The 21381-nt window shown below is 43.5% G+C and overlaps 1 protein-coding gene across 3 annotated transcripts in view; it reads left to right on the top strand.

Annotated features, from left to right (window-relative positions):
- Window positions 1-1425: 1425 nt before the first annotated feature.
- Window positions 1426-21381, top strand: part of LOC311143599 (activin receptor type-1-like) — a 39223-nt gene continuing 19267 nt past the window's right edge. The window contains exons 1-5 of one of the 3 annotated variants that reach the window (XM_084179452.1): window positions 1426-1795; window positions 17972-18045; window positions 18925-19179; window positions 19503-19766; window positions 20307-20567. In XM_084179452.1, coding sequence (XP_084035578.1) covers window positions 17979-18045; window positions 18925-19179; window positions 19503-19766; window positions 20307-20567 — 847 coding nt within the window. In that variant the 5' untranslated portion in view covers window positions 1426-1795; window positions 17972-17978. Of the gene's footprint in view, window positions 1796-4788; window positions 4983-17971; window positions 18046-18924; window positions 19180-19502; window positions 19767-20306; window positions 20568-21381 lie in introns of those variants that run through there. The other 2 variants (XM_084179451.1, XM_084179450.1) reach the window with 2 other exon arrangements.

The raw sequence follows: 21381 nt of genomic DNA, 5'->3' as shown, positions 1-21381 counted from the left end.
GTTGGAAAGATAAAAGAAAATCTCCTCGAGGGATGTCATTGAAGTGCAAGTTACATACAAACAGAACGCTACCATACCAGTTACAGTAGCTAGCCAGCTAGCTAGCTAACTTTAGCTAAATAAAACTATTTGGCTAGCTAGCTGGCAGGGGGACACTATTTGGCATGACAGGCCCTAAGTGAGATTTGGATGGGTGCCCCCTACCTCACGGAAAAAACACTTTAGTCACCCCCCTCCTGACAGCAGAGAGAAAGCTAATTACCTGCATTTCTACACATTTTGCCATGATTTATGACATGTCAATGATATCTGAGTGAGAGTGACTAACAAAATCAATGGGGGCTGCCTGGAGGTAAGGGCACCTGGGCACGTGCCCTGCATGCCCAGTTGGTATTCGGCCATTATTAATACAAGTTTAGATAGCTGGCTAGAATAACTTAACAATGTAAAAATTGTTAGCTGACATGGCTAATTGAGTGACAGTCTGTGACTGACATAACATGAGAAAAACTGCAGATGCACAACAGCATTTCTAAATTGCATCTTGTCTATCCTACTATTCTAACTCTCAACAGTAAGTTGAGCCCCCGACTGAGTTCCAAAAAATGATTATGCTCAGGTAAAACAATTTGGCAAATCTATATTTCCAAGTCATATTCTTGAAGATCAAGGGGTATTCAATTAATTGGAATGACTGGAAATCTGATAGACTTTGGTTTTTAATGTAAAGATATAAACTAATCGTATTTTTATCTGTAGTAGAAAGCAATGGGTTAAAAGAAGCCTACATAACCAACACATAAAGTAAAATGCAACATCCATTAATGGCCAGCAATGTAAACTCTAACATTGATTTATCCTGCAATAGATATCGTTCAATTGGTAATATTCATTTTTGCCTTCTTTTAATGCCTCTTAAATGGAAAGTAATCTAAAAGTAATCGAAAGTAATCAAATTACGTTACTGAGTTGGGGGTAATCAAAAAAGTATGTTACTGATTACAATTTTGGACGGGTAACTAGTAACTGTAACGGATTACATTTAGAAAGTAACCTAACCAACCCTGCTTACTATCTCATAACTGGTAGTCAGAGGTATTTATTTTTGGTGGCAGGAATGAGCTTCCATACTGATCTAACTCGATTTGATATGTCTAAGGTTGGTTTTATATTATGGCTCCGTATATTTTATAAAGTAGCGTATGGCTATTCAGTGATTTTTTGTTCTTGAATGTAGGTCTCATGGATGAGAATTTGTTGAACACTATTACATTGGCTATAATATTTTCCTAACATGCATGTTTTTCAAGTCAGATGACTGAAAATGTATACATTTCAAATTCAAATGTCATAGATGACCGCCTCCCCAGGTGGCTGGTGTGGAAATATGCGCAGAGGAAATGATGTGGTAATGGTCCTCTAATTACAGTGAGTTGCAGGCTACTTCCTCCTAGGATTTGCCGTAGCCTAGCTCCGCTACATAAGATATGGTGTTAGGGGTTTTTACCGTTCGTATATCGAGTGAAGAACACCAAAGCTTATGGAACGCTGGCAAAGTTACTGACCGCAACTTTGCATCACTTTAGATTATGAACATTCGTTGAATTGTAACATAGTATCGACGCCGAAGAAGGGCAATGTCGGCTGAAACCGGAGTCTTGCTTTTAAGAAACAAAACAAATAACGTTAGGCTATTGTCGGTGAATTTTCGGGAGATTGCAGAATAGCCTGACTTGCAGAATAGCCTGACTACGTCTGTGCGTCCTCAAATCACTTCGGAAGTTTTACATGCAAGGTAAGTTGTTTTGGTTTGTTTTTAGAATTATATATTTTATTAGGAATGTGTGGCTACCTGTAGGCTAGAGTTCTAGGCGTAGCCTATTCTTTGGACTTGCGGGGACCCTAAATAGTACAAATGTAGCCTTGTCTGTAGCCCACTATCACAGTTGTTTTCTCGCTTAATAAGGCAGCGAGTGCCACATTCAGTCTCTGACAAGCTTTAAGTCAACCAGATAAGGTGAATTTCTCTCTTTGAAATACTAGGCCTATATATACTATTCTTTAGGCAAAACAAATTTCAATCTGGAGAAACAAGAAACAATAGAAAATTACTGTTGTGGAGGAAAACATTTGTGTTATTATTTACAGAAGCCTAGACAGGAATACCACAATAGCCAACGCAAACTCCCGTTAACTGAAATATGTGAAGATTTTGGGTATTTGTTTGGCGGCGATTTTCTATGCTCAGCGGTTACAGTCACTCGTAGGCTGAAAATTGCATCACATTTTTTCACTTTGTTAGTGTGTCTTTGTCATGTAGACTTTGTTGGGAGCATCACTCCTTCTTGATCGTGTGCCTCCATCAAGCCCACGCTGGGCAATAAGCATCACAATGGTCCTGTAGCCAGAGAGGGGGAAGAACTATAAATATTTAACGACATTGGAGCACACATTGATTACTACCTGATAGTTCACAGTTCACTTTGTGTGCACAGACAGCACACTAACTAATTAAGAGCATGCACAGACAGCACACTAACTAATTAATTTTGGCCTCACTTGGGCTACATTACATAATATGAACACTTTTTATATAGCATGTACGTATTCAATATTTCTGCATTACGTGTTGCACTAGTATGTTTTAAGACAAACCCTATCACAGAAATTAGGCGCAAAAAAAAGTCATACAATTATCATGGGTTTGAAGATTTGAAACGCATTTGCAAGGCAAAGAAAGCAGACTGGTGCATCTGAATGTGGTGCATATTTCATTTGAAAAGAATGATGACTAAACAAAAATCCTTATAGTAACACTTACAAGTCATTGGTATCATCATTTAGAGGTCCTGCTTTTTTCAATACACTTCTCAAACAGGTTATACACACACTAAATCAGTTATTGGCTGTGAATGTCAATATTAATATTATCAGTTGTCCCTTAGTCCCTTCTAATTGATGAAACAAATCATCTCCTTACATCCCATAGGCATCAGTGTGTCATAAAGTCTCCAAGGTTAGCCTCCATGCTCAAATGAGTCAAGAGGTCATGATGATGTTGTGTAAATGTTTGGCTGTCTGAGTAATCTGGTTACAGTGGCGACTACTATGTGAGATCATCGTAATGTGTCGAGGCAGGTATGCCTCACAGCTCACCTAGAACCTTGAAAATAGTCTATTTTTGAAGCTGATGATTGACTGCCCTACTGTTGACATTGTCACACATGTGAACAATGTGTGTATTGGCAGGTGAATTTGGTCATGGAATAGACTTCTAGACAGTTTGGAATACACAAATGAGTGTTGATCACTAGTCATTTCTTTGGTTGGCATCAATATTGAAGGGAATCTGTAGCTCTGACCTGTCTATGAAACAATGCTAGAAATGGTGCATATAATTGATAGAAATTGCTATGAGGAAAGTTGTTCAGAATAGTAGAGCTGTGTTGGATGTTTGTACCTACTAATGGAGCTGTGAGTCGTTGGTGATCTGGAGTGTCTCACTAGGTTAGCTGATTCCTAGAGTCTGCTGATAGTGGTCAGATAGCACGATGTCAGTCAGTCTGGACGGAGACAGGGCTCCCACTCTATTCAGCTGACGTGAAAGGTCCATCTGACTTGATCATGCCTGCTCACCCATAACGTCCTGATAAGGTCTCTTTCTCCAGTGTCCCTCCTGACAGTGACACTAATGAATGTTGTGAAAATCTATGGTAGACTCCTCAGAGCTTTAGCACTCCTTTCTTCCATAAAGATGTAAAGTTAATTTCAAGTAGCCGTCAAAGCAATGGAAAAGGTTTATTAAAGCTTTGCTGATGGTGGAACAACCCATATTATTGTAATGATATCTTGCCTATGTGATTCTGGATATTACCATGTTTCCCTTATTATAACTCCTTAATGTATTTTCAAACCTTTATTTTACTTATGGACTATTATCTACGGATCTCTAGAGGCTGTTTGATTCATGCACCCTTTATCTACTGGGATATTATGCCTGAGTACAGCAACCAGAAATGTTCTATTTTCTGATGTTTATATTTTGTTCAAGTTAATTTCAATACCAAGTGTTCATGTTGGGTTAGTTCAGGGTTTCCCAAACTCAGGTTTCTAATTCTCTCTCATAAACATTATCAAAGTCATTATTTCCACATTACATGATATCCACTTCTATTGGAGCAGATATGCTGGCCTCTCCTCAGCAGATCCGTTCTGCAGCTGCTCTTTCAGTGCACCACAAAGTGTATAATTTGCCCACTGAGGCCTGAACATTTCAGAATGCAGAGGCGAGAGAGAAAGAAAGAGCGAGATGGAAAAATAGTCCTCCGACAGCAATCATTTCTCTGTGCACAGTAATTTGGCTGTCAGAAACAGCTGGCAGTATGGGCTGAGACAATACGAGAGCAGAGCAGAGGGAGAAGGGAAGAGCTTGCCTTGCTCCGAGAGAGCGCGAGGGAGCCCTGGCTGGACTGCGAGAGGATCAAGTTACACACTTTGTCATTAACAACAGTCTGTGCCATGCACGGAGACGCAGGGCTTCAAGTCTGAGCAGGAATCTGGGGCTGGCTCAGGCGTGGTGGTGTAAGTGCCTCCGTCTCAAACCAGCCTGGGGGTGAGAGAGAATAGGAGGTAGTGTCACTCTGTGTGTGGTTGGTTGGTTGTATCCCTGTGTGTATGAATGTGTGTGTGTGAGAGAGAGAGAGAGAAGGGGAGGGAGGGACGGAGGAAGAGAGAGGGGGTGGGACTTGGCAGAGACTCCAACGACAGAGCAGCAATCTCCTACAGTCTCACCATGACGCCTGCGCGTTTTGGATTTCTAACCCATTTTAAACATTGTGTGTTTGAGCTACAGACTGCTGGGTTGTTGCATTTGATTCGTCTATTTCTTCTGCATCCGCTAATACCAACCATTCGTTAACGGGTCCTGAGCTAGAGCTGTGTTTCGCTCTATGACGCTTACAAGCTACACGAGTCGTTAGAAGGTAAGAAGTTCTACATAGAAGATCATAGGAAATCCCAGGACATGGTGCCTATAATACTGTAATAAGCTCACATAGTTGTTGTTAAACTCCACACAGTTGTCACTGACTACTTGGATATTAATTTCCCACTGAGCAAACAATTTCTGTACTTACAGCATTCTTATAAATAAATAAAAAATTCCCGGTTTTTGCTTGGCGGACTTTAATGTTTTATTGACATTTGTCAATAAAACTCATGAATGCAACGGTTTATTTCAAATTGTTTTGTGTTCTCCTTGTAGCCCTGGTTGTCCTGAAAAGCAAATGGTAAAACAGTTCGTTGTGAGGCTAAATATGAGGGCAGAGAAAGCAGATGAATGAAAGTAGTGAATTTGAGCTTTTTCACTGTGGCATTTCCTGGGACTGATGAGGTTTTAAGGACCCATCAGCTGTGAGGTTGGCACTCCTGACCTTATGTGCCGCACGCTGACATGCGAGTAAGTTGTACTTTTAGTTTTCTGTTTGGATTAGCATTGGACCAAGCAGTTGTGGATGAGGCGGGGCTGCAGAGGAACACAGCATGTGGGTTGCATTGCCTGTTTCACCCCATTTTCCACTGCTTTTTAGGACAGTGTTATTTTTAGTTAACATCCTTGAGCCTTTAATAATCATAAGCCTAGTGCAGCCGAAACATATCAGGATGAGTGTAGCCTAGTCGTCTGGGGCTTAGCGGGCTCTGTAGCCTCGGCTTGGTGCTAGACAGGAAGTCAGACAGCGACTGTGCCCCAGCCAGACTTTGGTCCTACTTCTGTGTGTGTGTGTCTGCTTCCAGGTTCCTCTCCTTTGGTGGTTCTCCAGTGGGTTATTGATTTCTAGTTCTATTCTCTCTGCAGATGTGGGTGAAAGGCAAATTGAGGAGACTGGAGTCTGCTGTCTATGCAGACTAAAGCAGACAAAGATCTGCAGTGTTCCTGGCCCCTCTCTCCTATTACCCCATGACTGCACTGGAGACCATCTGCAATACACATTTTATGAGCGCTTCACTCGCTTCAAAGCTCTTATCGCTCAGTTGTTAGGGGGAAAGTTATGGCTCTGTTTGGTTTCTCTGCCTCTCTCCATTCCTGGGCTTTGGAGTGGATTTAGTTTACTAATAGAATTAAACAATGATCAATTCCCTAATTTAGCAGTGACCTCTGTTTTGATCGATCCCTTGATTTGTGTGATTGTACATTCATTTATTTAAGGATTCCCTTATTTAAGTCAAGTCTGTGTTTGGAAAGTTAAAATGAGCAGTATTAGAATTGTGTGGCATGTACGGTTTTGTGTGATTTAATACTTATGTAATAAGCTGATGGTTGAAGAGAATAACAAAGACGCCATTTTTGGCATGACTTGTAAATACTCAAAGTATCACATTACGTTTCATTACATGAGTTTGAGAAGACCCTATAGCCTCTCCTCTGCAACCAAACATCGTTTCCAGGATTTATTTATCTGCTAGCAGATACCCATAGATTTAGTCATTGTGCTAACGCTAGTTAGCATTGGCTCACAAAACTACCTCTAACTTCCTTCATACTGGACACATAGACATAAAAACGGTATCCATGAGTTCTTCTGACTTTGGGGAAGTAGATAAAGGGCCTTGTTACAAAAATCCCGAAGTATCCCTTTAAGACTAACATTAGTTACACTCTCTAATATCGAACATATGTGCGTCTGTGGTGTGCTGCAGTTCAACTTGGACTTCCTTTCCTTTTCCATTTTGTGATGCTTGTCACACCAGCCTTCGGTTTGGCTCCCCCCCCTGTCCAGCTCAGGCGTTCGGCGTCGCCGGCCTTCTAGCTGCTGCCGAACCTGCTGCTGGCAAACGCCCTTCACTCATCAACCCCCGGACTTGTCCCGTCATCATTACACACACCTGGTTCCAATCCCCACTCTATCACTGTATATATACTCCCTCTGTCATTTGTCTTTGTTGGTCATTGTATATGTTGCTTGTTTTCCTGAGAGGAATCTCCTACTACAGTGGGGAAAAAAAGTATTTAGTCAGCCACCAATTGTGCAAGTTCTCCCACTTAAAAAGATGAGAGAGTCCTGTAATTTTCATCATAGGTACACGTCAACTATGACAGACAAATTGAGAAAAAAAATCCTGAAAATCACATTGTAGGATTTTTAATGAATTTATTTGCAAATTATGGTGGAAAATAAGTATTTGGTCACCTACAAACAAGCAAGATTTCTGGCTCTCACAGACCTGTAACTTCTTCTTTAAGAGGCTCCTCTGTCCTCCACTCGTTACCTGTATTAATGGCACCTGTTTGAACTTGTTATCAGTATAAAAGACACCTGTCCACAACCTCAAACAGTCACACTCCAAACTCCACTATGGCCAAGACCAAAGAGCTGTCAAAGGACACCAGAAACAAAATTGTAGACCTGCACCAGGCTGGGAAGACTGAATCTGCAATAGGTAAGCAGCTTGGTTTGAAGAAATCAACTGTGGGAGCAATTATTAGGAAATGGAAGACATACAAGACCACTGATAATCTCCCTCGATCTGGGGCTCCACGCAAGATCTCACCCCGTGGGGTCAAAATGATCACAAGAACGGTGAGCAAAAACCCCAGAACCACACGGGGGGACCTAGTGAATGACCTGCAGAGAGCTGGGACCAAAGTAACAAAGCCTACCATCAGTAACACACTACGCCGCCAGGGACTCAAATCCTGCAGTGCCAGACGTGTCCCCCTGCTTAAGCCAGTTCATATCCAGGCCCGTCTGAAGTTTGCTAGAGTGCATTTGGATGATCCAGAAGAGGATTGGGAGAATGTCATATGGTCAGATGAAACCAAAATATAACTTTTTGGTAAAAACTCAACTCGTCGTGTTTGGAGGACAAAGAATGCTGAGTTGCATCCAAAGAACACCATACCTACTGTGAAGCATGGGTGTGGAAACATCATGCTTTGGGGCTGTTTTTCTGCAAAGGGACCAGGACGACTGATCCGTGTAAAGGAAAGAATGAATGGGGCCATGTATCGTGAGATTTTGAGTGAAAACCTCCTTCCATCAGCAAGGGCATTGAAGATTAAACGTGGCTGGGTCTTTCAGCATGACAATGATCCCAAACACACCGCCCGGGCAACGAAGGAGTGGCTTCGTAAGAAGCATTTCAAGGTCTTGGAGTGGCCTAGCCAGTCTCCAGATCTCAACCCCATAGAAAATCTTTGGAGGGAGTTGAAAGTCCGTGTTGCCCAGCGACAGCCCCAAAACATCACTGCTCTAGAGGAGATCTGCATGGAGGAATGGGCCAAAATACCTGCAACAGTGTGTGAAAACCTTGTGAAGACTTACAGAAAACGTTTGACCTTTGTCATTGCCAACAAAGGGTATATAACAAAGTATTGAGAAACTTTTGTTATTAACCAAATACTTATTTTCCACCATAATTTGCAAATAAATTCATTAAAAATCCTACAATGTGATTTTCTGGATTTTTTTCCCTCATTTTGTCCGTCATAGTTGACGTGTACCTATGATGAAAATTACAGGCCTCGCTCATCTTTTTAAGTGGGAGAACCTGCACAATTGGTGGCTGACTAAATACTTTTTTCCCCCACTGTATTTCCTGAGTACTTTATATTTAGTTCTGTGGGTTTCGTCCCGCTTTAAGCTATGGTGCTTTAATAAATTCAGTAGTTCTAAACCTGCGACTGCCTCCTGCCTACTCCTCTCTACACTTGTTACAATGCTGTTATTTGTTATATCTCCATGGCTTTGTAAGGAAGCTAGCTAACACCTGATATTTTTATACATTTATAAAGAGCCCCAAATCTGTCACCTATTATCTCTGTTCTCAATATGACATTATGTTCCCAGATTATTCAACAACATAACCAGACACAAAAAAATGCTATTGAACAGTGAAACTTTTGTGTGCTCCTATGCTTCAAGATCAATGAGAGCGGAGATCCACCAGATAATCTATAATGTCTTGTCACCTATTCTCTGTAATTGAAAGAACAATTGAATGGGAGTTGGTCCCACTCCTACGAAGAATTCTCACTCAGGAATATCAGAAAACCCAGGTCATAAAGCTTCCATTGACAGGAAGGTGTGACTGTGATGGTCCAGCTGCAGTAGTGCTGTGTGGGACTCAGTCAGTGTGGGAAGACTCAAGCTGACAGGTAGACACGCAGGACTAGAGTGGGGGTGATGTGTGTGGCTGGGGAGACTGATCTTGTGGCAGAAAGTCAGCTTTGCCATTGAGAATGGGCTGTTTCTGCCACAGGACATAAAATCAATAGAAACAGATTTAAATTCTGTGCTTGGTGATGTCGCCTATGATTCTTCTTCTCATTGCTACCATACTGTAGTTTTATAGTCTTAAGACGTTTCGCCTCTCGAAGCCCACACTGTATCTTTGGATCCTTGTCCGGGAGCCCAATGTGACCAATCAGGTCTGACAATGGAGAAGAGGTGGAACAAGGGTCTGTGTGCTACAAATCAAGGTGCTCTTGGAGAGCCGTGTCACTCCAGCACACTAAACTTTATCAGTGGGTCATTCGGAGGGAGAATGTTTGTGCATTCCACTTTAGGCAAACATTGCTAAAGGTCATAAAGACAGTGTTTGAATTGGCCGTGTCGAGTGTTGTGATGGTGGTCCCTACAGTGAACTTCGCAGTGCCATGGTGACTGCGGCCGGGTGCAGTATACTCTGGCCATCAATATGCTGACTTCTTGTCTTGGAATGTCTTCAGTGGTGCTTGAATAATTGCCCTTGATTCATCTCTGTAGCACAAACCACCTTCTTTATTTGATTGTTCAGGAATTCACTCTATGCTTGAGGTTTTAGAACATTTTAGAGCTTCTGTGATGGTGCAATCATACATTTTTCCTTTCTTGCTCTCAAGTCTCACCTGTACAAAGTGTCAGAGGTTGAGGCTGAAGGCTACAGAGTTATGTCTCGTTCAGATCCTCTGCTGTATTCAATGGGATCAAACCTGTAGCAATCTCCATCTCCTCAATCCAATGTAATTTCAAGGTAAACAAGGTTGTCTGACTATATCATTAGTCCCTGCCAACATCCTTCATTCTACTCAGTGAGGAATGGATAATCTGAGACTAAGGAGAAACAAAATGGCCTGTTTTCAGGAGGGTCTCTGGTTGTTGTCGAAGCCAGAGTGATGGTAAAAAAAAGTACTGCTGAAAGAGAAGACATCTTTTGTCTCTGATTACAAATGATCTAATACATATTATGCCCCTATGTGTGTATCTGAAATGACCCTTTCCTGCAATATCCTAGAACCAAACCTGCTGCGCTCGCCTCTTACCAGGATAGGAGTGTCAGTACTGTGAGTTTACAAGAAAAGGCCCATTTTGCATTTGATGACATTCCTTACGTTGTGAGCAAGTCGGCTGCTGAGTGAAGCCCTGGAGAGAGAAAGGAGAGAGAGCCCGGACCCAGGCAGGGCTCCGGTAGGGTCAGAATGAGCCGACTGGGCCACCGTAGATTCCATAGGGTCCTAGGGCCCACGGAGGGCTGCCTGGGGGCTTTTCACTTCATCTTTAATCTCCCATTTGATGAGGCCCCTAGCAAGGAAAGAGGAGGATTTCCATAGGTTAATGAGTGTTTTCTTCCAATGAACTGATTTAGTGTGATTATGGCAACCCCCAGTTGTTAGCTGTCTAGCGTGCCGTAATTAATTAACATAGCAGAGTTGTTTGCGGCCCCAGGAATTCTTTAGATTGTTTCGCTTTTACAGCGCAGTCTCTCTCGCTGTAGATTATTCATTTTCTTTTGTTTGCATTTTTTGTTGTAGGATGACACATTCTTGAAGTGTAATGTCCCTAAATGGAAGTGCAAAATGCAGCATAAATATGGAAGCAAAAAAAACGATGATTAATCATTGGATGAGTTAAACAGCAGTGCCTGGGGAAGACAGAAGTTGTCCTTGCTCTTGATTTTAAGCACTACACTTAAGTGCAGCATTTCTCTGCTGTTCAATTGGAAGCAAGGACATTTTCTTCCCTGCTCCTAGTACACTGTAATAACAAACATTAACATCTAATGTGTTTGTTGAAATTGGCACATTTTCAATTTGAATGGGGGATTGTTTTGTGTTTGTATATGGCGTTCTTCATGTCACAACCAGTCATGGGCTGCAATCTGTTGTGCAGTTATGAGATACGCCTGTTCCTCATATAACCTATAGTAGTATTTCTATTTATCGTAGCTGCACCTATCTTTAACTCAGACTATTCTCGGTTCTCTCTCTTTAGAGTTTCCAGACAGGTCTAGTAAACAACCGAAATAAACACTGCAAATCTATGTCTGCTTTACTTTGTTCGCTCTGATTCACTTGGCTGTGAGCAGAGATTGCCCCTCTGAAAGAGGTGGAGGAGTGTTTGATTCGATATGCTGTGCTAGTCTGCTGTGTGAACGCGAGGTGAGCTCACAGAGGGCTAGTTTGCCCCCAGCGCTGTCTGTGTCACACCCACATCTATCTCGGAGCGGGCCATCTGCGTGTTCCTGGTGTCACGCTCCTCGCTGAGTGGGACGGGGACATGTGAGGGGAGGCATGGGCCCCGGAGCAGGCCAAGACTGGGTCAGCTATGCCCTGCTCTGCCCAGCTTTCTCTCCCTGTGGCTCCCCTGGCGCTGGGGCTATTTGTGCCATGGTAACTATGCCAGCTCAGACACAGATTCCACCTCCTGTCTCCTAGCTCGGCAGCCTGATGACTCTGCAACTCTTGCAGGGCTCCCAAGCAACACTCACTCACTCACTCACTCAATATACACTGCATCGAACCAATCGTTACTTGAGCACTATCTAATCATATCACAACCAACCAAACATATGATGGAATCATGATGGTTGGGTAAAAGAGGATGAATCCAAATATCTGGTGTATGCATGTGACTCAACAGTCAACACTGAAATGTTCATTTTGATGCAAATTTAGGGTTTTGAAAAGGAGCAGGGACTTTGAATAGTTTTAGGAAGCGAAGGAAGACTGCATGAAACGTGATTCTTTTTTGAACTGCCTTGACCACAACTTGGCCACATTTTTGTTTGGTCCCACTTGGTCCTCAACGACAACATCCCAGCAAAGCCTTTCCACTGCCAACCCCAGCTCCAATCCTCTGCTTATGTACTGTAGAGGGCGCTCTGTATTTGATCTCCCCTCTTGTGTTTTAGCCTTCCCTTGGATGACTATTACAGTGATACTAGATACTAGCCCAAGATACAGAAAATGGCAGCCAACGACAACTGCCTGGCCTCCCTCCCTGAGACTGAGAGAGGGGGGGTTGCGGGGAGTTTGGGAAGCAGCACACCCCTGTCAGGATGTCGACTCTGTGAACTCACTGCAGCTAAGAGACTGCCAGGGAATTCAATATGCAGGGACAGCGGGAACACAGGCACACAACTCTAAAAACGTACTGCTCTTTCTGCTTTGCTCAATGTGTTCTGCAGATGCTGCTGGCCTTGTTTGTCTCCAACTCGGAGGTCTCTAATATCAGGAGGGAGCGCATGTTAATCCCTCAACAAAACTACTGCATCAGATCAGTCTGACTCTGCCTTGCCCGACCCGACTTGTTATTCATCACCGGCATTGGTGCTAGCTGTCCTCTCAAGATGGCGATAGGGTTTTGCCTTTGATACGGTTCAAAAGCTAGGCTATCCTCTTAAGAAATTGGGTTGCATTCTCGTCTTTGTGTGGAGGCAGACTGCAGACAGACAGTGATTTTTTTTGGGGATGTAAAAGATAGCAAATGAAACACCCCATTTAGTTAAAGGCTAGTGGCAGATTAAGTGGAAGTGGCTGAGATGCACTGGGCAGATAATTGAGGTGATATATTGATCCGTCAGGATGGATATTAAGTGCCTGGAGGGCCACATCCTGTATCAGGGTGTTGGGGAGATCTGTGTCATTTTATGCCATCCCTATCTGCTTCTGCACCCGTATTGTTTGTTCTCACCTAAGGTTGCAAAAATCTGGTATCTTTCCCCAAAATCTCTGCAATCAGGAGGAAATAAGGAGGAAATCCAGAATCTTCCAACCAGTACTTTGGGAAAACCTGAAAATGTTGGGATAATTACCGTAATTTTGCAACCTAACCAAACCCTAACCAAAATATACTGTCCACTGTAACCAACCTACCCCCTCATTGTCCTTGCTTAAGGCCGATACAAGCTTCGTTCCATTGATCTATGCGAGTGTGGGTGGAGTCTGATTTTTGGAGCAGCAAACACCTTTTGGTAACATGATAACCTCGCCGGTCCGTGTTTCCTAGACTCCCATTCACAAGGGGGCGATGGCTGTCTTTTTGTTTGTCTTCTTATTTGTGGTGAAAGCAAGCAAAAGTTGTCTGCCCTTGCTAGTTGCTAGTAGTAGTAGCAGTAGCAGCTAGCTTTAGCCTGGCTAAAAACATAGCTAGCTAGCCTTTTTAGCTTCCCACATCTCCATGTGAAATAATTACATTTACATTTTAGTCATTTAGCAGACGCTCTTATCCAGAGCGACTTACAGTTAGTGAATGCATACATGTTTTTTTTTTTTTTTTTTCATACTGGCCCCCCGTGGGAAACGAACCCACATCCCTGCCGGTCAAACCCTCCCCTACCTTGGACGATGCTGGACCAATTCTGCGCCGCCCATGGGTCTCCCGGTCGCGGCCGGCTGCGACAGAGCCTGGACTCGAACCAGGATCTTTAGTGGCACAGCTAGCACTGCGATGCAGTGCCTTAGACCACTGCGCTCCGATGTATATTTACGTAAAATATGCCCTGGCAAATATTTGTATATTTGTCAGTGTAACCTACAACATTAACCCAATTTGATATGCTACTTCAATGTATTTGTTCCCATATCAGCTAAAAATAGAATGTCATCATTTTTTGTCATGGATAGAAAAAAGCACATGACTACAGCTGTATTTCCAAAATAGCATAGAATAACATAGTAATCCCTTCTAAACAAAATACCATGTTGGGGGATTCTAATAAAGGCTACAACGTTGTCTGGTTTATTGTTTGAACAGTCACAGGGATTATATTAGGTTATTAATGCAAAATGGGCTGCTTGTTTAATGCCAAGCTAAACCAAGACAGCAATCTTGAAATTGAAGTGATTTTGAAGTTGATTAGCTTCCCACATCGCCATGTGAAATTATCAGCTTTATAATTTGAAAAATATTATTTTACTTGCTAGTGTAACCTACAACATTATCACAGTTTTTAGTGTGATGCTTGAATGTATTCACTCCCATATCAGCAAACAATATGTCATGTTTTAGTCGTGGAGAAAAAGCACATGACTCGCAGTTTAAAAAAACCCAAAATAGCCTGGAATCACTAGTTATTACTTCTAAACAAAATACATTTTTGGGGGGATTAATAAGGCTACGTTGTTGTTTGGTTTATTGTTTGAACAGTCGCTATGAATATATTTGGTTATCAATGAAAAATATACTACTTTGATGCATAGCCTACAGTGCATTCGGAAAGTATTCATACCCCTTGACTTTTTCCACAATTTGTTACGTTACAGCCTTATTCTGAAATGGATTACATTTGTTTTTTCCCTCATCAATCTACACACAATACCCCACAATGACAAAGCAAAAACAGGGTTTTAGAAATTTGTGCAAATGTATTAAAAATAAAAAACTATCACATTTACATAATTATTCAGACACTTAACTCAATACTTTGTTGAAGCACCTTTGGCAGCGATTACAGCCTCTAGTCTTATTGGGTATGACGCTACAAGCTTGGCACACCTGTATTTGGGGAGTTTTTATCATTCTTCTCTGAAGATCCACTCAAGCTCTGTCAAGTTGGATGGGGAGCGTCGCTGCACAGCTATTTTCAGGTCTCTCCAGAGATGTTCGATCGGGTTCAAGTCCGGGCTCTGGCTGGGCCACTCAAGGACATTCAGAGACTTGTCCTGAAGCCACTCCTGCATTGTCTTGGCTGTGTGCTTAGGGTCGTTGTCCTGTTGCAAGGTGAACCTTTTCCCCAGTCTGAGGTCCTGAGCGCCCTGGAGCAGGTTTTAATAATAAATAATAATATGCCATTTAGCAGACGCTTTTATCCAAAGCGACTTACAGTCATGCGTGCATACATTTTTTTTTGTGTATGGGTGGTCCCGGGGATCGAACCCACTACCTTGGCGTTACAAGCGCCGTGCTCTACCAGCTGAGCTAGTTTTCATCAAGGATCTCTCTGTACTTTACTTCGTTCATCTTTGCCTCAATCCTGACTAGTCTCCCAGTCCCTGCCGCTGAAAAACATCCCCACAGTATGATGCTGCCTCCACCATGCTTCACCGTAGGGATGGTGCCAGGTTTCCTCCAGACGTGATGCTTGGCATTCAGGCCAAAGAGTTCAATCTTGGTTTCATCAGACCAGAGAATCTTGTTTCTCATGGTCTGAGAGTCTTTAGGTGCCTTTTGGCAAACACCAAGCAGGCTGTCATGTGCCTTTTACTGAGGAGTGGCTTTCGTCTGGCCACTCTACCATAAAGGCCTGATTGGTGGAGTGCTGCAGAGATGGTTGTCCTTCTGGAAGGTTCTCCCATCTCCACAGAGGAACTCTGGAGCTCTGTCAGAGTGACCATTGGGTTCTTGGTCACCTCCCTGACCAAGGCCCTTCTCCCCCGATTGCTCAGTTTGGCCAGGCGGCCAGCTCTAGGAAGAGTCTTGGTGGTTCCAAACTTCTTCCATTCAAGAATGATGGAGGCCACTGTGTTCTTGGGGACCTTCATTGATGCAGAAATGTTTTGGTACGTTTCCCCAGATTTGTGCCTCGACACAATCCTGTCTCGGAGCTCTACGGACAATTCCTTCGACCTCATGGCTTGGTTTATGCGCTGACATGCACTGTCAGCTGTAGGACCTTATATAGACGTGTGTGTGCCTTTCCAAATAATAATATGCCATTTAGCAGACGCTTTATCCAAAGCGACTTACAGTCACGCGTGCATACATTATTTTGTGTGTATGGGTGGTCCCGGGGATCGAACCCACTACCTTGGCGTTACAAGCGCTGTGATCTACCAGCTGAGCTACAGAGGACCACAGACCACAGCCAAATCATATCCAATTAATTGAATTGACCACAGGTGGACTTCAATCAAGTTGTATAAACATCTCAAGGATGATCAATGGAAATAGGATGCACCTGAGCTCAATTTCGAGTCTCTTTTTTATTTGTAATACATTTGCAAAAAATTCTAAACCTGTTTTCGCTTTGTCATTATGGGGTATTGTGTGTATGTGTGTTTGTTTGTGTGGATAAAAAAAAAAAAAAAAAACATTTCATCATTTTAGAATAAGGCTGTAACGTAACAAAATGTGGAAAAAGTCAAGGGGTCTGAATACTTTCCGAAGGCACTGTAGATCAGATCAAGGAACAAAGCGAGTTGGTGGTAAAATACAGAATCACTGCACCCACGGCTGCGCAAGGAATGATAAGGCACATTCCAATTTTCATGTGGCACAGGAGTATGTCGAATTTCGGAGCTCCGAATCATGCTTTTCCGTTGGGCATAAATACCCCTTTACTTGTCTGTGCCCTGTCTTCCTTTTTGGGTGGCCCACTATTCACCTGCCCCCCTCCTTTCCTCCTCAGTGTCCTCCCCTCCCTGGTCGTCACTAGTTAACACAGCCACAAAGTCATTATGGCTAAAGCTCGCCTATTTCTAAACATGTAATTCTTAAAATCTGATTTTAAACCTAATCTTTACCCTAACCTTAACCACAATGCTAACCTTATGCCTAACCCTACATTTGTGTAGCCAATTTGGACTTTGTGTTTGTGAAAGATTGCCTACATTATCTAGTGGAACCCCCCCCCCCCCTCCCTCCCTCTGCCCTCTCGTTGCCCCCTGGCCATACTTTTGTGCCCCCTGGGTGCCCCCCTCTGTCCTCCTGCCCCCTCTCTGCTCTGCACAGAGCCCCTGATTATCTCTCAGTGGCAGCCTCTGTTTTGTGCTCTGATTAAAGAAGCAGCATGTGGTCTGTGTGTGAGCGGGGCCATACAGCAACGTGGGGGTAATGCTAACATTACGTGCTTAATCATTTATGTCTGGGAGCAGGCACAAAGGCTTTGGGGAAACACACTGGGGTATTTATCAGTTGGCAGACACAAACACTACCAAGATATCGGTCAGCCTGGGCTTAGTATGTCAAAAACACGCTGCATGGGGAATAGGTGCCGGAATTGCAGGGAGATTTATGCCAACAGCAACAATCATCAAATCTTATCAATGTGGAATTGGTACAGGAATAGTGTGGATGTGTTGCTGTAGAGTGTGGTGGGCTCTGCTTGAATCAGTCAGACAGATCACAGCTGAAATCAAACAGAGGTAAATGTACATTTATGTCGTTGTGCCTAAAGACATATGCAATATTGAAGGGTTAGAGGCAGCCTCTTCATTTGAAATGTTTCTGTTTGGGCTCCCTGCTGTGATCATCTAGTCCTCCTCCTCGTTCTCCTGCGTCTGTCTGCTCCACTCACTGCCAAGCAGGCTGTCTCTCACTCTCACAGTACAGCTCAGCCAATAGGAGAGCACCAGTCGCCCAATTGCTTGCCACTCAATGCCTTGTTGCCAGGACAACAGGAAGGCATGAGACCCACTTTACTTGAGCATTTTAAACTTGGTGTTGACTCTTTACTGAAAACAAGGGAAGGTATTTCTCTCTCAGTAAAATTCCCCTCTGTCATGGTGCTCTTAGATCTAATCCCTTTACTTTCATCTCTTTCTTTCCTTTTATCCCGTCACACCAATGGCTTGAATTCCTTTTAGTGAACATGACAAAGGCATTTATACAGATGCTGCTTGTCAATTTCTGTGTGATGCAAATAAATGTGTGCGTCTTGTCAGGGAATCTTCTGAGTACATAGATTGTAAGCTATTGGGCAGGTCCATGTTTAGTGAACACATTATTCCAATGTAATTTGGTGGTCTAATCGCAACTTCTACCCTGTCTTCCAGGTCTACAATGTTAGATGGCGACATGTTTTTCCTGGTCTTCATACTTCTGGTTTTACCCTCTTCCAGTGTGAAAGGTAAGATTTTGACACATCTCCTTAAAAAAACATGGCTACTCTCACTAACAAAGAGATTGGGGTACATTAGGGTGTCTCTTCAGAGACTACACACATTCATTCGGCCAAGTACACGGCTCCGAAACTGTGTAGTGAGTTAAACATCTTCCTGTCAAGGGCATGTTATGGCTCTCATTTTCTCCCTATGTCTCTCTCCCTCTCCCCCCGCTGTCTTGCAGCATTTTTTAACAACTGCAGTGACAGGCTCAGACTGAGCTCTGGGAGAACTGAGGATTTCTCACTGTCACTGTCTGGCTGGGGATACTTATTATTCTGCATAATCTACTGTAGAGTTGCAGCTAAATGATAAAACTCTCAAATCAAAGAGAGAAGTAAATGAGGCAGGTTGGATATACCAAAGCTCTTGCACTAACATGACCACAATATGACCATGATATTCACAATGCCGAACATCCACATAGTATACTGTATGCCAAAGTCTCCTGAGTGGCGCAGTGGTCTAAGGCACTGCATCGCAGTGCTAACTGTGCCACTAGAGATCCTGGTTCGAATCCAGGCTCTGTCGCAGCCGGCCGCGACCGGGAGACTCATGGGCGGCGCACAATTGGCCCAGCGTCGTCCAGGGTAGGGGAGGGAATGGCCGGCAGGGATGTAGCTCAGTTGATAGAGCATGGTGTTTGCAACGCCAGGGTTGTGGGTTCGTTTCCCACGGGGGGCCAGTATAAAAAAAATATGTATTCACTAACTGTAAGTCGCTCTGGATAAGAGCGTCTGCTAAATGACTAAAATGTAAATGTAATTATCGATGGTTTTAAAATGTGTTTCCTTTTCGGTTCTATCCAATGTCTTTCTGTTCTTCTGACTGTGTTTCCTGTGCAGTTAAGGGGAGCGTGAGCGACTACGAGTGTGTGTGCGGTGGGCCGTCATGCGACAGAGGAGACCGGTGCTTTGGCCAGCAGTGCTTCTCGGCCCTCTCCGTCCAGAACGCCATGTCCGTCCAGCAGAAGGGATGCATTGTGGGGCGGGGCGAGGAGTCCATAAATTGCGAAAGCCCCCCATCCCATAATCTGACGGTGGAGTGCTGCCATGGCGACCTTTGTAACATGAATGTCACAATGGCAACACCAGCGAGAGGTGACACATTGTTCTCATTGGATTAGAGTCATCGCACACAAGCTTTTATCCCTCCTTCAACCTAGGCTTAGCACTAGCAATGTGCTGAGTCATAAACATTTCCACTACCGATACCTACCTACCTAAGCAGCACATGACCACTTTGCACATAGATTTAGCTAATGACACATTTACATTGTTCAATTGCGTCAAGGCCAGTTGGGTACATAAGTGAAATCCGTGCATAAACAAAACTCCTGGAAGAGTTGTTATATTCTCCTAAATGAATGAGAATTACAAGCATTCATGGATTTCTCTGATCTCCCTCTCCTTTTTTTTAACAGATGAGGAAGTGATGCCTGTCTTGCAAGACAATGAGTGTGTGTGTGAGGGGCGGTCGTGTGAGGGCTTAGAGCGCTGTACGGGCCAGCAGTGTTTCTCCTCTGTGAAGATCAGTGACGGGTTTGTGGTTCCCCAGAAGGGCTGCCTTCAGGATGACGACCAGGGGAGAGCCACCTGCGCCACCCCTCCCTCTCCCAGCCACATAGTCAAGTGTTGCCACGGGCACCTGTGTAACCTGAACATCACTGTGGAAGCACCAGTGAAAGGTAACCCACCACCCTGTTTTCACTGAAATCATTACTGTAATTTTTTATAATCATGGCTTCACTGAAGGTCCATCTCACTTCTTTGTTTCATGATTCATTTAGATTTAATTAATGATTAGAGGTACAGAAATTCCTTAAAGCAGCAATCAGCAGTTGAAACAATAACAAAGAGTATCCCTGCCCATGTTTCGGTAAATAACTGCGGGATGGGGCTGGAGAAATGTTACCACTCTCAAATTCATAGACAGAGCTATAGGATGCAAGGACTGACCATCCATGGTATCACAATTCTATTATTATTATATAATTTTTTAGGCTATATAGTGTTTCTTCACATTTATTTTGTTTACAAACAGGAAAGCAAATGTTAGAATGGGGAATAACTTGCTCCTGGGTGAAGTGTCCCCTAAGTACAGATCTAGGATCAGCTTCCATCACCCAATCCTAACCTTAACCATTAGTGGGAAATATTCAAAGTTTACCCAAGATCAGCGTCTAGGAGCAACTTCACCCTACTCTGTCTTTCTGTTACCTGTCCAGAGGATAAAGTGAAGTCTGCCGGCGAGCACGAGTGTGTGTGCGAGGGGCGCTCATGTGTCACCGGGCCGCGCTGTATGGGCCAGCACTGCTTCTCCAGTCTGACGGTCAGCGACGGAGACCTGGCCTACCAGAAGGGCTGCTTCAAGGTGTACGAGCAGAGCAGGATGACCTGCAAGACGCCACCCTCCCGCGACCAGATCGTTGAGTGCTGCCAGGGCCACCTGTGTAACATGAACATCACTGTGGCGCTGCCTGTCATAGGTAAATAAAACACTTGCGTCCCAAATGGAACCCTATTCCCTAGGTAGTGCACTATATACAGTTGAAGTCGGAAGTTTACATACACCTTAACCAAATACATTTAAACTCAGTTTTTCACAATTCCTGACATTTAATCCTAGTAAGAATTCCCTGTCTTAGGTCATTTAGGATCACCACTTTATTTTAAGAATGTGAAATGTCAGAATAATAGTAGAGAGAATGATTTATTTCTGCTTTTATTTATTTCATCACATTCCCAGTGGGTCAGAAATTTACATACACTCAATTAGTATTTGGTAGCATTGGCTTTAAACTGTTTAACTTGGGTCAAATGTAACTGAGTCAGGTTTGTAGGCCACCTTGCTTGCACACGCTTTTTCAGTTCTGCCCACAAATATTCTATAGGATTGAGGTCAGGGCTTTGTGATGGCCACTCCAATACCTTGACTTTGTTGTCCTTAAGCCATTTTGCCACAACTTTGGAAGTATGCTTGGGGTCATTGTCCATTTGGAAGACCCATTTGCGACCGAGCTTTAACTTCCTGACTGATGTTGCTTCAATATATCCACATAATTTTCCTTCCTCATGATGCAATCTATTTTGTGAAGTGCACCAGTCTCTCCTGCAGCAAAGCACCCCCACAGCGTGATGCTGCCACCCCCGTGCTTCACGGTTGGGATGGTGTCCTTGGGCTTGCAAGCTGTCCCCTTTTTCCTCCAAACATAACGATGGTCATTATGGCCAATCAGTTCTATTTTTGTTTCATCAGACCAGAGGACATTTCTCCAAAAAGTACGATCTTTGTCCCCATGT

Source organism: Coregonus lavaretus (genome assembly GCF_964263955.1).
Source record: "Coregonus lavaretus genome assembly, chromosome: 16".
Taxonomy (NCBI): Eukaryota; Metazoa; Chordata; class Actinopteri; order Salmoniformes; family Salmonidae; genus Coregonus; species Coregonus lavaretus.
Note: the sequence above shows the minus strand (reverse complement) of the source record. Positions and strands in the feature narration are given on the sequence as shown.